Below are 16,922 nucleotides of genomic sequence, written 5' to 3' on the forward strand. Positions count from 1 at the left end.
AGCATGGCTAGAGCAGGTCAACACCTGCGGTGCAGATGAATTACCTGAGCAGAGAAGGGTTTGTGCAGCTACGATTCACTCCCCTTCATGAACTGAGTATCCTCACCTTGTAAGCCGGGAAATGAAGCACCTATCTAGATAAAAATAAGTAAGTACAGTTGCAAATATTTAACAGTTTTAGGTAGGGGCTACCCACACTGGAATGCAGAGGGGTGTTTGTAAGCACATCCTGCAAGCCCTTGGCCATGACTTGCACAGGCAGCAGTTCGGGGTAGCATCAGGTGGAGGAAGCCAGATCCAATCCAATCTATCAGGAATAACTTACTTTGCTATGCAAACATGCTTGCCTTTTTTTTTTTTTTTTCTCCTCTCCCTAAAAACCCCACAATAATTATGCAGCCCCCTTCTCTCTGCAGCATTACAGCAACTGCAGCAAGCATAGGAGCAGCAGGGATCCCCCAGTCTGGACTCGTTACAATGGTCATCGTGCTAACTTCGGTTGGGCTGCCGACTGACGACATCACACTCATCATCGCAGTCGACTGGGCTCTGTAAGTGTGTTTGATGCAGTATTACGGCAGGTGCTATGCACCAAATTTTGGTGACTTATTTGAAGCAGCTCTCACAGAGGCAAATGGAGATCAAGGGATCACAGACCAAGTCTGGGAGCCAAGTGTGAGATTGCTCATTTTCCAATTATTTCCTTGAAACAGCCACGGTAACTACAGGCAAAGCATCTCCTAAAGGAGGGTTTGAGCTGACACGTTTCTGCTCCAAAACGCCCAGTGCCTCGTTAAGGACTGTACGTGGAAGAGGTGGTAATGGGATTCAGGCACCCTCTCGACTAAGGTCCCCGGTTTGAAATACCAGCTTCTCCTGAACTGTTACCTAAATTTCTATCTGATTGTACAGCACAGCTTTGTTGGAGGTCTCAAATAAGTAACAAAACCTGTTTTTCTGAAACATACATTTATATTTTTAAGAGATCAAAATGACACTACTTTCCTCTGTAGCCAGAGGTAGAAAAGGAGGACAAGCAGGTGCATAGTCTTGTCTTCACAAAGCATTACTGTGTAAGGCTGCTAGTTCATGTAACCCCTAGAAATATCTCAAGTCCTATTCTTCCCCAAGCTGTCCACCCTGTGAACAAAGGAGAGGGACAACACATGAGTCAAAGCGAAGTGGTGGACGGTACAGTATTTGTTTTGGTGAAATATTACCCCTGGGAGAGGAACAAGGTGGGTAAGGCAGGGTGAAAGGTATCTGGCAAAGACAGAAAAGGAGAAATTAAGATTAGCCAGAAGATGCTAACAACAGGGACAAAATGGGTGGAAGCATGCAACTGTTTAGGAAAAAAGCATGACGTCTGGGATGGGCGGCATGGAAATCAGTCAGAGAAACCATTAATAAATAATTACCAGTGGTTTATAGCTTAAAATATGTGCTCATTCAGTTTGCTGTTTCTATTTCTGAAACCTGGACATTTTCACAACTAAAAAGTAGAAAGGAGAGAGAAATAGATGTCACATCAAAACAGTAACAAGGTAAAGTATGAGTTGGTTGCCCACCAAATCACAGCAGTAAAGTAGAGGGACAGTTCTTCAGCAGATGTAGCAAAACCACCTCTTGGATTTAATAAGAAACTTCTCTCAAACCCATATGTCACCAGAACTAAGATATTGTCAGAGTTTCTATAAGTAAGAATGACCTTTTCAAAGGACTGCATCCAACACTGATGAAGTCTATCTTCATCTTGATGAAGACTCATCTTGAACCAGAAACCGACACTTGATTACATTTGTCACAAACAGAATATAAGTTCATAGAATACAATAGAATGGTTTGGGTTGGAAGGGAACTTAAAGATCATCTAGTCCCACCCCCCCTGCCATGGGCAGGGACACCTTCCACTAGACCAGGTTGCTCCAAGCCTCATCCAGCCTGGCCTTGGACACTTCCAGGGATGGGGCATCCACAGCTTCTCTGGGCAACCTGTCCCAGTGCCTCCCCACCCTCTCTGGGAAGAACTTCTTCCTGATATCCAATCTAAATCTCCCCACTTTCAATTTAAACCCGTTACCCCTTGTCCTGTCACTACAGGCCCTTGTAAAAAGTCCCCCCCAGCTTCCTTGTAGCCCCTTCAGGTACTGGAAGGTTTGTGAAACATGCCATTTTAAAGTATTAAGATAAAAATGAAGCAAATTATCTAGGTGAAAAAAAATGAGTAGATGCTGACTTCTACAAAACTGACAAATGGGTTTGCCAATTTGTACTTCACAGCCACCCTGGACAGAGAGGATACAGCATCAAGTATCCTGGCTGCTTTTCTCTTTCTTTAACATAAAAGGAAGTTTTAACTTTTCAGGTGAAATTTGTAAAGTCAGAACACAATTTGAGTCCAGTTTTTTGAGCATCACAGGGTCCCCAGCACCATCCCCTGCCGCAACGTGCTGGCACATGGGAGAGGTGCTTGGATAAACAAGAGCAGTGCTGTGGCTGGATAAACAAGACTTCCTCCCTGAGAGGCATCTCAATGAGTTTTAAGACTCACTGAGGCAACTCACCCCCACACTGAGCAGAAATGATGACAACACATCAGCCTGGGAAGCAGCACAGGCAGGTCTATGCATTAAAAAGACAAGCATGACGAGCCAAAAGCCCCACCACCTTCACAGCACTGCGCTCAGAGAGCTATTGCACATACCACCTTCTCTCTGTACAAGAACAATTCTGCGCCTGCCTCAACCTGCCATTAGCAAAGCCAGTGGTAGGGACACTGGAGATGAAGGCTGCAATGTTTCAAAGCCATGAAAGACCCCGGGCACGTTGGCTGTGGTAACCAACTGCATCTTCACGGCTCTCTCTCATCTAGGGATCGATTCCGAACTATGACCAATGTCCTCGGGGATGCTCTGGCTGCTGGCATCATCGCACACGTCTGCAAGAAAGACTTTGCCCCAAAGCCCGCGACGGTATGTACAGCTTGCCTGGGAGAGCAGGGGAACACAGGAGACATGACTGCACAGACAACACACGTGCTCTTTGAAGAAATTTAAATTGTACTTTTCCTTTTTGCAGCAAGATCCAGAAAGCAACACCGATAAGGTTCCTTCCATAAAGACCTCACATCTGCATCCCAATGACAGCGTCATTGAAATGATTGAAGAAACGTTCGATCAGACAGGAGTTCATTATAGCATCTGTCAAGTGTAACCACCAAATTCCCACTTCTGGGAATGGGCTCCTGGTGCTCCACACCGACACTGAATGTCACGTATGGATGCTCTGCAAGATAAAGGCCTTACCTGGGACAAAAGGTGGACAAATCCTTTCTATCCTTTAAGGACGTGGGACCGCCCAGCAAGCACGCAAAGAGCACGGCTCCACTGTCCAGGGGGGAGGAAGCCAACTCCTCCTTGCAGCTGAGGACACAGCCGTGAGCCTGCTGCCCTGACTGTCTGACACCGCTGGGATTTGAAGGTGTTATGCCCCAGCGTTTTTCAAGCCCAGTTCTTTTCCAAGGTTAGGGAAGTGAGCAGGTGCTAGAAAACCGGACTAGCTGAGAAAGCTGGAGAGATGGGACAATGCCCTGACCCGTTCAGCTGCCCCTACCTGCTGGCCAGGCTGCACTCTATCAGGTTCTGGTTTATTACAGAGATTATTTTTTTTAATCACTGCTTTATTATTATTTCTCATCAGAAAACTCAGATTAGGCAAATTCATCTAGAGCTCAAAATCCAGGTCGGACATAACTGGATTTCCCAGCCATTACACAAAGACAGGACAGCTGGTGGAAGCGTTCCACTCCAGCATGGACAGCGAGATTCATTTTAACTGCAGGGATGGAAGGACCAGCTGTACATGTGTTTTCACTGGCTGCCAGGCCCAACTACAACCACGTAGATTTTTCCAGCTAAGGATCTGTCCCTAAGTTCAAATTCCAATTACAGCCTTAAAATCCAGGCTTCCCAGGGCAGCCTTCTCCACAAAAGCCTTTTATATCAGCTATCCAGGTTGCTGAATTAATTCCTCTCTTAAAATGCCAGCTCATCATCTTTATCCCTCTTGCTTTGTCTTTCCTGCCACAGCTTTAAGATTCGTGGAAGCAGCTTAAACTGCCACTAACATCACTTAACTGTTCTCCAGCTGCACATTAGGAAAGTGTTTCCCGTGCATAATCCTTCATGCTGGAGTCAAGGGTTTTAAAATATATTCAAGTTTTGAAGAAACATTAATTCCACTTTTGCCAAATGGAAAGCATAAGTTATTAAATATCATACACCAGCTTTTGCACAAAAATTAGTCGTCTTCTCCCTATTAACTTCAAAAAGCCTTCAAAGCATAAGAATCACAGCCAAGATGAACTTGAGGTACTACTGTTAACTTTGGCCTTTCTTACCCTTTCCTCCTAGGTGGGTTAGTTTTTTGTATACCTCCTTAAAAATTACTGTCCAACTATTCTTCAACAGGAGCAGTTCTATTGTTTGCAGAAAGAAAAACAATCACATTTCAAATCAAGAGATCTCTGCAGCATCCCAGGCCACCCCTTCCTCCCCGATCATTATTACCCACTGGACATATCACGCACATCAGCATTTAGCACCACTCTCTGTTCAGCGTCCTGCAAACTTACCCACCGCAGGCTGCTCCTCCATACACCGAACAAGCCTGGGCACGCACAGAACCCCACGGAGACCCCACGAAGGCTCCAGGCAGCTTCCAGCTCCAGGGCAGAGGGCTGAGCTCTGCTGCTCCTACACAGACATTTTTTTATCTACATTCCCCAGACTACAGATGGAGAAACAGATGCTTCTGAAACATGTTGTCCAAAGGTAGTCACTTAAACCTGGCAGGACTGAAAGGGTAATTTCTCAGACCTGTTCAGACACTTGCTTTACGGGGCAGTAACTGGTGCCTGGAAGCGTTCTTGTTGCTCACTAGCTGCTGCAGGGAAGTCCAGCCAGCCAGCACTAAAAGGCAGCAGAGATGAACGCCACTTTCCACATGCATTCCCCCTCCCTGGTGTCCTGCACTGGACATTACACCACAGAATCTTAATCACACCATGAAAACAGGACTCAGTGTCCGTGACAGGTCTCTCCAGTCAGTGGTGGGGATGCAGGAGGAGTCTCCAGGCAATCACTCATATCACAGGGCTCTGCCTCATGCAGAGCACCCAGATTTTCTGTCCTGCCTCCAGATGCTGCAGTCCTACTAGTAACAACTGAACAGCACACCTTCAAGCTCGCTGCAACTGGAGGAACAAACTATTCCTGACAAAACTGAGTATGATCTTGCAAGAGTAAATCTAGAGCTGGAGCAGCAAACACAACTCCACACAGCTTGCCTGAGGATTTGCAGGTACTATCAAGTGTTGGCAACATCCCCCAGTATCTGCCAAGATTCATTTTCACAGATTTGTGGTATCAGCAAGAATGCTGGTTCCTTCAGGGCAAAAAAAACCCTCCACCCAAACAAAAACAAACCAAAACCAAACAAACAAGTGTCATGTCAGAGACAAGGCAGCCTCGTACCTTATGATAAATAGAGCAAGAAAGTGCGTTCACCACTCAGCAGTCTCAAAACTGGGCTGTGATCACTCTACCCCTCTTAACAGGATAAAACAAAGAAAAAAAATCATTGTGGTGAAAATTGAAACCGTCATTATTGATGTGCAAAAGCCAAAGACAGCAAGGATAATCCATCTTCCTCAGTGCTGCAAACAGGTACAGAAGAGGCAGCTTAATGCCTTTTAAAGACCTAGATTTACTGAATGCTGAAGTGGCAGGTAAGGCACCCAGTGTCTCAGCTGACATCCTTGGGATGGGATCATCCCAACCCTGCTGGTATCTTCAATAATCTGCTGCCAGCAGCGACATTTACATGAGCTCCTTTTTGCTGCTCAGCAGTGAACAGCAGCTTCAATTTGCCCAAATTGAAAGCAGGCAGGCACCACCTAACCCCAAAATATCAGCACGACTTCATGTACAGTAATGAAAACTTCTGAGTGGTTGTGGGACAACAGATTTCCGAAGACAAGAAAGTAGCAGAGCCTGGACAAAGTCACTGGGTATCATCTGAAGGAGTTTTATTCTGTCCTGAATATATTCAGGAGCACCAGGACTGGGAGGAGGCAAAGCAGCACATGCTCCACCCCAGGCACATCAAGGCACCTCGCTAAGCAAACTGAAACCTATTTATTCAGCCTCAAAAAAGGTCAAACATGATTTCATCCTGATACACTGCACCTTCAGAATATTGTAACTATTTTCCCAGACACCTGTATGAAAAAAGGTGCCTGTCTCCATTCTAGCAACGTAAACAAATCCATTCCGGCTGGATTTCCATGCAATTGGAGACTGTACAGGCAGTGCAAGGCGCACATAATAAACACACTACAACCTGGTGTTTCTTCTAGGTTTCTTTCTTGGAAATCCTTGTTTTCCTTACAAATATAAAAATCTCAGCTGACGTTGTGATATAGACACTCACCAGATGATGGCTTGTGTGTATAATATCAAAATAAAGTTGGAGAGCAAGTGGGGAAACAAACCTGGTTGCTACACAAGTACTTCCACTGAGGGAAAAAGAAATAGAATCCATAAACTAGAATGCCTGTGAAAGATACTGATGGGTTTTGTGGTTTTTAAACAAAAGGAAGAGTAGAAGCAGCCCTTGGCTTTATGGTACCTCCAAATACTGGCAGAAAAAAACCACCTACTTGGTCATACAAGCTTTGCTGAGGGATGATATTTCACCAATGGTTTTGGTGAATCTGAGAATGTGATTCACCACAGACACCAAGCTTGAACAAATTTACATCAAACCGACCCTTCTGCTTAAGTGCGAACTTTACACTGGAGATACCAGCTTGTTTCTACAGCTCATGATTAAGTTGCTTTGATCCTAAAGAATGGGTTCATTTCTGTGCTTTTATTCCAGAGCATGAACTATTTTTACATATCTAAATCTATAAAAGTGATGAGATTTTATCAGGGACTTTCACTTTTATATTATTCTTACATTTCTTTAGGATTTATAAATAGCAACCGCAGCAGCGTAGCATGGTAACATCTGCAGTGGTATGTAGAGTCAGCAGAGAGCACTGCTACCTGCCTGTCTTTTCCATCAAAGCCTACCCTCATCTGTGTTTTACTGAAACTGAAAACAAAGTAACTCAATGCTGTAGCATATGGCAAAATAAAATCAGAGGTGAAAACCAGCCCAAACCTCCCATTTTTAAATTTAAAATACTATCAGTTTCAAAACTACTCTGTGCAAGTTTCTGAGAATAAATGTTTGAAAATTCCATTCCTCAAGACGTTTTGAAAGCCTTTATTAAATCTATTAGAACACCAGGTTTCTCCGTAAAATCAGACTTGAAAGCAACTCTAAGCAATACACATGGCGTAACCACCTCTTTTGAAAGACATTATTTTTAAACTTGCAGCACGTAACCTACACTAAACGCTCCTGGAAGGAGTAAGTACCTCCCTATTGAATGTGTGTTGTCTGTCCTTGCCTCTTCCCTTCTCATTCACTGTGCAGATTTATTTCCTTAAGGAATTTATCGTTTTGTCTGATGTGACAATAAAACTTCCTAGAAAATCTGAATAAATCATTTCAGCCCTCACTGCAGCAGGTTCTCCTCCCCACATGACCCACCAGTTACTCCCCCCAACATAATTCAGTAGATCCTACCAAAGATGATGTTGTACGGGAGAAAATAAGACACAGCACAGTTCACTATCACTTCCAAACTGTTTCACAACCAGAGGTTCAGATCTACTCTATAAATTCTTCATGTAGTGTTCAAATGCATCTGCAGCTCCGTGGGGCACCCAGGGATTTACGTTCAGATACAACACCCCCGTGCAGAGCAAAGCAGCCACGCAGCAGAGCATCACTCCTCAAGCACAGGGACTCATTAGCCTGGGCAATTGTGAACCGTGTTGCATCTCCGAACTCTCCATTTGCAAACTTCCTAGGTTTTCAGCATGAGGGGGAAGCTGAAACATCCCTGGGTAAGATGCTCCAAAATCCAGGTCAGGAGTCAGCTAGTGCAAGTGCAGCCGTGCTGGTACACTTACCTTTGTTTCCTGCAAGTTGTGCATCTCATTTAAACTACACAAATGAGGTCCTCTCCGGTCACGTGTGAGACAGGCACCTTTAGAGCAGTAAATATATTTTAGGAGCAGATGAATCGTCCTCTGAAGCCTCCTACTGGTGGGCTTGGACTGGGTGCTAAGATTTAAGTGCTTGAGTCAGTAGGATTAATCCCACTCTAAATAACGTGTCTGAGCAGAGATATTTTTACAATGCTGAGCCTTCAAACTCTGCAAGACCAGATGTTGGCTTTGATTTTGAGGCACAGACTGCCCACACCATAGCTCAACCCAGACAGGAAACAATGATAGGGTTTAAACATTACATCCAACCCAAAACTTGCTCCTTCACCTACCTGGTTATCTCTCCTCGGAGATCTAATCACTGTCCTTCCTTTAGCAGAACCACAACAAAACACGTATTTGGCCATTCTCCTCGTTTCTCTTTCAATATACCTGAAGTCTTCAATCATCTGCAAAGCATTACCTTAAACCACATTCTAGTGCTGAAGTACTAATAACAGCAGCATCATGACCCCCACCCTTCAGAATACTGTCTTTAGACATACTAGCTCCATTTTGCTATCTTCTTGTCTGGCCTCCAAATGCCAAATCCCAAACAGTTATTTGCTTTGACAGGCTGGAATCATTGGAGGACAGACAGAATGAACACTCATTGCACTCACAGTGTGGCAGACATCTGCTACTGATTTCTTAGCTCTAGCCAGGCTAAATTCCTCATGATACTCCCACCGATGCCAACAAAATGTTAATCCTGATCTCTAATTGTTAGTTGTGACTGCTTATATATCGGCGGTTCTTCCTGAGAGGATACCTGCATCCAGCCATATATTATTCAGCCCAGTTCGGTAATGAAGAATCCAGGCTTAGGTGCCTTCACTGACAGAGCTACGGCCAGGAGTCACAGGCAGAGAAAAACGTCTCAGGTAAGCAGGTGTCAGGCCACAGGGGCTGTGTGAACGCCTTCTCTCGCAGCCACACGCAGCATGATGCTCAGTTAGCTAAGCAAGCCCCTGCAATCCTCACCAAATACAGCCTCCAGCAGGTTTTAACCTGCAACTCAATTAGGAACACACTGCCTGAACCCAGCATTACAAAGATCATTCCAAGGACGTTAATTCAATGACGAGCACAACTCCATGGCTGGCTTTGGGCAGCAAAGACCTGTACAACACCATCACCAGCTTCTCTTGGGAGAGGGGTTCAGTTGTCTGAAGCTGAAAATTTTGGCAGGTCAACAGAAGGCTTCTGCACATGCACGATTCATTCACTTCACTGCATCCTCAACCTATACAACACCCTTGCTTCCACTCGTGTCCAGCTGGAAAACCACCAAATCGCTCAGCTAGTTCACTGTCAGATTAGGAGAAGCCAGATGGTTGAGTTCAAAACCAACAACATCAAAAGGCTTGGGCCTTTCTATCTACTCCCTCGTAAGTGAGAAGAGCTCAACGGCACTGTCTTGCCCTGCACCGGGGAATAGGACATCCACAAAGCTTCTCTGCAAGTGCTCACTCCAGCCTGTTTGGAGGAGAGAAATCACTAACTGATCATTCTGCACCTCCCCCTTCCCATGCCGCCCATGCGACAAACCCCTGAACAACCAGATGCATCAAGATTTCCAGGTCCTCATCAACCGCCTTCTACCACACTTTCCTAACAGAACGTGACAAGGCCAACAGCAGATTGCCAGATCCTGTCCCAGAGCGCTTTCCTCACTCCCAACCTTGTGCATCTCTCAGCCTAAGGATACAGACCAACAGCAGATGTAGCAGGTGTAAATGCAGGCCCTCAAGTTATCTTATTGAGAGCTTCAGTCCTGGCACAAGACGCTATAAAGCACGTGATTGAGCCTGTTGGACTCATCACATGGCCTCTCCTGCTCCTACAGGGCCCTGAACAATTTACCCCCATGGCTTCCCCTTCACAGATGTGTTCCACATCCACATTATCACTGGTCATGTTTTTGTACGCTTGATTCCTGAACACACGTGCATGTACACTCCTCTTCATGTCAGATGCACACGCCATGCAAGAACATTTGTACTTCTCGTGCCTCTCCAAAACCTCTCCTCATACTCATGAAAAACTGGGAGAAGGATTAGAGAGGGAGAAGTCAGAGAAGACAGCATCTCTCAGCCATTTCCAGCTGAGAATTTCGTAGCATGTAAATGGTATTTCAACATCAGTAAGTGCTGAAAACGCATCCCAAAGAGCTGAGAAATTCAGTGTCCCCCAGCTGAAAATCTCCTGCTTAACTTCCCCTGCCACTGTCTTTCTTTAAAGCAACCCCCGTCTTAGATTTCCTTTATTTGTAACTACCCAAGTTTAGTCACTGTTAGGTAGTCCTATATCAAATGCTTTAGTAAAGTCCAGGCAAATGGGAGTTACTGCATTTTTATTTATTTATAACATCTATTTATAATGAACTTGTCAAAGAAACCCACCAAATTAATGATTCTATGATAAAATCTGTGACAATCTGATAAAATGTATTTGAACCACGTTATTTACCTCCATATATTTAAATCTGTTATTCAAAATTACTAGTATACAGCTTTAGAATAACTTTTTAGTCTATACCTTGGTGGGATCATGCCTCCTCAGTGCACAGCCCACTGGAAGAGAGTGCTGCAGCCTGTATTTCCTAGGTTTGGCACTTTGCAAGACTAAGCATCCTGCCTATTGAAACACATTGTGCAGTACAGAGATCAGATTAATGTGGTTGGACCTGCCCGTGCCACGTCCCCGTAATACACATTCGCTCAAAGATACCACCAGGACTGACAAGTTAACGTATTTACTACCAGAACTGCAGTGCTAATGAGGCACACTTAGGAACACATCAGCCTTCTGCACTGCATCCACTCACACAGCCGTTCCCTTGTAGGTATGCTCACTCTTACCACCCAGCCCTCTTTCGCCAAACACACGTGCTCACATTAGCTGAAGACGAAGTCTCTCTTTATCCCACCTTGCAGCGTCATGAAAACTCCTCTGCTTCCTGACCTTCCACAAGTATCTTTTGTTGCTAACCACTCCCCCCCACCCCTCCATTTACTCTTACTTTCCTTCAAAGTTTTGGGTTGGATTTTTTCCAGTGCAGTCTTTTGTTTTTGCCTTTGACTGGAACAGACGCATGATCATACCAGCCATTTTGACTAACATCCAACTCCAACTGTCCATCACATCCACACAGTCCACCTTCCAGTCCAGCTGGTTTCCCTGAATAGTCCCTCCCGTTTCACCAGGCCACCCAGCTGATGCCAAGCACTCAAAGCATGTTTGAGTGTCTCTTCCGAATCCAGGCTCAGCTGTCTGATCCCACCCTTTAACTGGCCCGTCAGCAGTGCTGGTATGTATGTCCCCGCAGGACTACAGGGAAATCAGATCTAAGAGCTGATCCAGGTTTCAAGTAACCACTGGTGAAGCTTATCTTTCATTTAAGTAAGTCCTACCAACAGTTTTATAAACACAAATGACAGTGGAGGGTGGGTGTAAGACTGGAGATTTTATAGACACCATCACCTAAAACCGTATCCAGAACTCACCTTTGGAGTCTTATTTATATCTACCATGACATCTGATTATTATAATTATTTTTTAGGACCTGAATACCTAAAACCCCCCTATAACATAAACACATTTTTGAAGCCATATCACATCATGTCATTTTAATTACCTATTAAGCTTTCACACAAACGTAAGTGCTGACTGTGAAAGCACAGCTGGTGTGAGGAACTTCTCATTCAGCTAGCTCCAATAAGGATCAGGAGACGGCCAGGCCTCGTCTGACAGCACAGCTCCAGCAGCACAACAGGCAAGACAATCCCGGTCTAGCACATATACTACAAAAGACAAATGCTTCTGAGCACAAACATTCAATCCTTGTTCGGATTAGGGCGTCACACCTCTTCTCCTCCTTTGGTTTGTAGAACAAAAAGTTTGTTTAGGATTAGATGATCCTCCCTCAGCAAAGGGATGCAATGGCCCAGCTCTCCCATTAAAACAACTCCCTACTCCCCAGCACCGCTAATGCTCCCACACAGAGATACCTTCCTTCCACAGCACTTAACAGCCAGCAGCTACAAGACTGTCACCACGTCATTCTTTGCAGCGTTTCACAAATTACGTCAGAGTGCCTTAATCTCACCAATTCAACAAAAAGCCTGTCCTTTTCCGCTTTTATTCTTTCTTGGATATGACCAGCTTGCATTATTCTCTCACCCAAACCCAGAACGTATACAGACAGAAGAACTGGCAAATCAGATTCCACGCAGTGGATATTAGAGCTGTTCTTCTGTAACGTCAATATTGGTGATATGAACACGGAGAGGCCAAATTCAGGGCAAACATTCCTTCATCAAGGCCACTGGCAGTCCAACAGCATGGGGGGCTCAAACCTGCCCAGCTGAGCGTGCTGTACACTGGGGCCAGGAGGAAAGCACAAAGCTTCCGAACAAGACTCCATCTTGCACTGCATCTCTTCTGCTGCCTTTGAGAATTACTGTGTTTAAGTAACATTAAGATGAAATTGGGAAAGCCAGAGTGCTCCCTAGGAACTCTCACAGCGCTGGAGACACCACTCCCCAAACCACTGGTGCAAGTTCTTATAAGCCAGCTGAGTGACTGGACAAGGCAAAGGCGTCAAAGTGCATTGTACCTCAAGCCTTAAGTTTGCCCTGCCCAGAGAAGCAGCACGTGAGACACTCCCAAGGCTTCAATAGGTTTTGGTTTTATCTAAGCTAGAACAAGCAGCCAGGATGTCTATCCCGGAATCCAGCAATAGGGGTGGGGGGAGTAGGGCCCAGCGGTGCACCCCAGGCAATTGTGCTGTGTGCCATGGCATACGCCTTCAGTCACTGTCATTTCACTAGAATCACAGTCCTTCTTGAAGCTGAATTGTCTTCCTTCCTCCATTCCTGCAGTAAGAAAGGATTAAAACATTAAGGCCCATGAAATCGAGTAAAAACAGAAAGGTGAAAAAACGTAAAGGTGGACAGCATTTTGTGTCTCATGGGGAAAGGTGAGTGGGAGGTGCTCCCTGAAAAGCGGTCATTTTGTACATTACAGGACCACTGCTGAGAAATATTAAAATACAATAATGTAGCCATTTTCTAGAGTTATTTCAAGAGAAGCTTTAGAAAAATGTGGATGTTAAATTTTTACCCAGCTGGAGATTAATTTTCTTAAACTTCTATAAGTTGCTCATGACACTACTGTAGTTTTGTTAATGATACTTTAAAACTCTAAGTTTATATAAAACTTCATAAGGATATGCATCTGTATGAATTACCGCTATCCTGTGTAGGCACGTGGAAGAGCATATATGTGCATATCCAGCAGATAGACAATGACAATACATACAGTTAACAGACACATATATGCATTCTAAACAAACTATAAATGCAGGCTACGTACCTTGTAATACACACACAGGTATTAAACACGCGTGTGTACACACATATAAATGCCTATCTCTCTCTTGAAAGATGCAAAGCAGAAGGAATGATCTGGGACACAAAGGTGAAGTAGGATATATAGGCATAAAAATGTTTCATTCCTAAATTTTGAAGTGGTTTGACTGAGACCAAAACCATTAGTGCCACGACTCTAGAGAAGCACACGAGCTTACTTACCACAGCCATTCGCAGGCTGCAACACAGCCTTGAAATCCTCAAAGTGCAAGTGCATGCTCCTTCCATGACACCTGAGCTGGAGCCTACTGACGTCTATGAGAAGGAAGCAGCTCAGCACTGTTTATCCTGACCCAACACTGCTCCTACGCCAAACAATTTCTGCTTTGCTCTCCTTTTGAGCTTTCTTTGTAGCATGCACGGGCTGGACCTGGGGGCAGAATTTGTTCCAACACATTCAAACAGATTTTCAGGTAAAGTCAGTCGAAGAGGTCCACTGATACCTACTCAAAGAAAACAGGAAGCCCAAAACTCATTTTTATTAAACTCAGTGAAGTTCCTTGGAAGCTCTAGTTTAAGCTGAGAACATAGCAAGCGCTCCAGCTACAGCTCTGCAGAGAAAAGTCAATCCATTTTGAAATGTTCAGCATTTAAAGCATTATATACTATACTTTAAATTCAAACAAATAAAATCTGTATTTTAACTGTGACAAATTTTGTTTAAATTGATTTTGGGTTAAAGAGAAACATTTGCCAATAAGATGTTAGTAGAAACTAGGTTCTGACAAACTAGATTCAGATTGCCATTTTGCTAAATCCACTGCTTATATATATATATATAAGTACTTTAAAAAAGAAAAAAGAGAGTATGTCACAGTGTGAAGAGTGAAACATCGCTATTTATTCACCTTCATTCAACTGCACGGGTAACACACACATGTAAAAGAGTTACTCCAAACCTTCCACTTTTCCTTACAGTCCCCTGCTGTCACCAAGTGATGAAAGCAGCAGACAGCTTAAGGAAAAGAAAGATAACTTCAAAAATCAAGAAAGAAAGGGAGAGGAGATACTGTGGGAATGGGCAGGGCCCCTCTGATATCCAACTGCTGTGTGTGCTGGGGAAGCACAAGGGAAAGGAAGGGATAGTGGGATGGTGGCCAGGCTTGATGTGCTTTCCTTAAACAGCGTTTTTTGAAGATAGAAGATATGGAAAAAAATATAAAGAGAGGAATAATTTTTTTTCCACCATGTTTCTTGACATACCAGTGAGATGGAAATCAGTGCAGTTTAAGACCTTGTTTCCCCTGTAGTATTCTGGAAATTAAGGGGGTGAAAATTAACAGCAGGGTACCCCAACAGCCCCTCACAGCAGAGCAAGCAAGGGAAGAGTCTAAAGCCTCTTCCCTCTATTGGAGAGGGAATTAGTCTATTGGGGAGGAAATAAATCCATTGGGAATCCTGCAAAAACCAGAATTTCCACCTGCAGGTTAACAGGTCTACACTAAATCTTTGTTTTCCTTTTGAAAAAAACATCCATTTCTGAGAGGGGCCCTTACTTCACATGGACATATTTTGTTATTAAGCTTTTGGGTGGTTAACACATGGGTTTTAGTCGGGATTTTTCATAGAAGAAAAACATGGAAAATACAATGGCAACCAGAATGAACCTGTGCGAAGTGAATCTCACAGGACTAACATCTGGTGGGAATAAGTATGCAGGGGTTGCCTCAGCTCCATCCAAATGAAAACCCATGAATGGTCTAAAATTCTCCATTGGAGATTAAGTGTTCCTGATTACAACAGATGCTGCACATTCACTGATGTGTTTTTATACTGGTAGTAACATAAAAAGCTCCTTTCTGCTCTTTACAAATATAGCACAAGGAATAATTCCGATTTGGTAAACAGTGCTGGACCGAGCCATTCCCATAGCAAGGAAAAACCTGTGAGAAATCTAGTTTTCCACTGCACCAAGATGCCTGAGGTGGCACAGCCTTCACCACCCATCCCATGTTATCACAGATGAGATGTTTCTTTCTTTTTTTACATCCCTTTTCACAGATAAGTCATGAAGAGAAAAATCAGAGCCAATGCCTCAAAGAACCAGCAAATTTCCAGCTCTGAGAGAGATGGACACTTTCCACGACTAAGGAACGCAGCAAGGCGCCTGCTGAAACTCAGCAGGAGATGACTTCAATTTATCAAAACTTGAAAAATTCGTGTTGGTGAAAAAGGGAGTAACACTTGAACACAGGCTGTTCAGAGCCAATAGCAGTAGAGGGGGGGTCCTTCTGACTGAAAGGACATGATGTCATGAACATTTCTAAAAAAGGTCGCTTACACAACCTCCCCCGTGGCTGTTAGGTCAGGGTGCCTGTCCTGCCTCAGAGCTGCAACTGGGCAAGAGGAACCAGAGTGCCCTGCCTGACCTGAAGACTGATGGTCTTAAGAGCTCTCTTCAAAAGTTTCAATACATGTTTCTGAGTAAGTGTAGCTGGCCTCTGTTTAATCAGCATGAACAGTATAAGATGGTGAGAACAACATTTTTTTCCTGAAAAATAAAAAGGAAATCATGTGCAGCCTTTTAATTCCACCTTTCTAACAAGGCTATAGGTAACAAAACCTCTAGTGCAGTAAGCTTGATAAGCCTATTCATGAACACAGTTCAGGTTCTTCTGAAAAAAAGTCAAATTCCAAAACGCAAAATAATAATCCAATTCCTGCAGGAAGAAAAAAGACAAAATATGAACAATTAAGTAAAAGCCTAATTCTATTTTGAAGTACATCAACTTTCATCATGGATCATTAATAAACATCATCAGTATGTTCCAAACAAGTACGCAACAAAACCCAGCAATGAACACGTGGCAAAAGTACAAGACCCTTTTGCACTACTAACAGATAATTTCATTCAGTATTAACACTAGCATAAAAGATCTAGTTTCATTTAATTTTGAAAATACAGTCTAGAAAACAATGCTCATGATTCCATCCACAGGATTCTACAAAGCTGCTGCTTCATTCAACAACTCTTTCAACTGTTTCAATATGAAAATTTCAATTTTTTTAAATTGCTCAAAAATCACTGTAGAAAATTTCCAAGCACTTGAATTGAAGCACAACCGAAGTATGAACTTGGTACATTTTTTCAGCTATTTCTGAATTAAATTAATTTACATAAGTACTTTCAAAATAACACAATGGGATTCAACTTCATTTTAGACATTTGGAAAGCAGTGTCATACTTTATTTAAAATAAACCCATGTAAAAACAAAGTTTAAATGAAAATGGTACCTGAAAAATAAATTATTTGATATAAAACAAATCAATAACTTAAAACCACACTAAATATACAAAATGTTTAACCATATACTGTAC

General features: G+C 43.5%; 1 protein-coding gene across 1 annotated transcript in view; it reads left to right on the top strand.

Annotated features, from left to right (window-relative positions):
- LOC104509351 (excitatory amino acid transporter 5-like) overlaps positions 1–3,213 on the top strand; it is a 15,068-nt gene extending 11,855 nt beyond the window's left edge. The window contains exons 9-11 of the mRNA XM_010151307.1: positions 417–551; positions 2,873–2,972; positions 3,079–3,213. Coding sequence (XP_010149609.1) covers positions 417–551; positions 2,873–2,972; positions 3,079–3,213 — 370 coding nt within the window. The remainder of the gene's footprint in view (positions 1–416; positions 552–2,872; positions 2,973–3,078) is intronic.
- The last annotated feature ends 13,709 nt before the right edge of the window (positions 3,214–16,922 follow it).

The sequence above is a fragment of the Eurypyga helias genome, unplaced genomic scaffold (assembly GCF_000690775.1).
Source record: "Eurypyga helias isolate BGI_N326 unplaced genomic scaffold, ASM69077v1 scaffold9040, whole genome shotgun sequence".
Lineage (NCBI taxonomy): Eukaryota > Metazoa > Chordata > Aves > Eurypygiformes > Eurypygidae > Eurypyga > Eurypyga helias.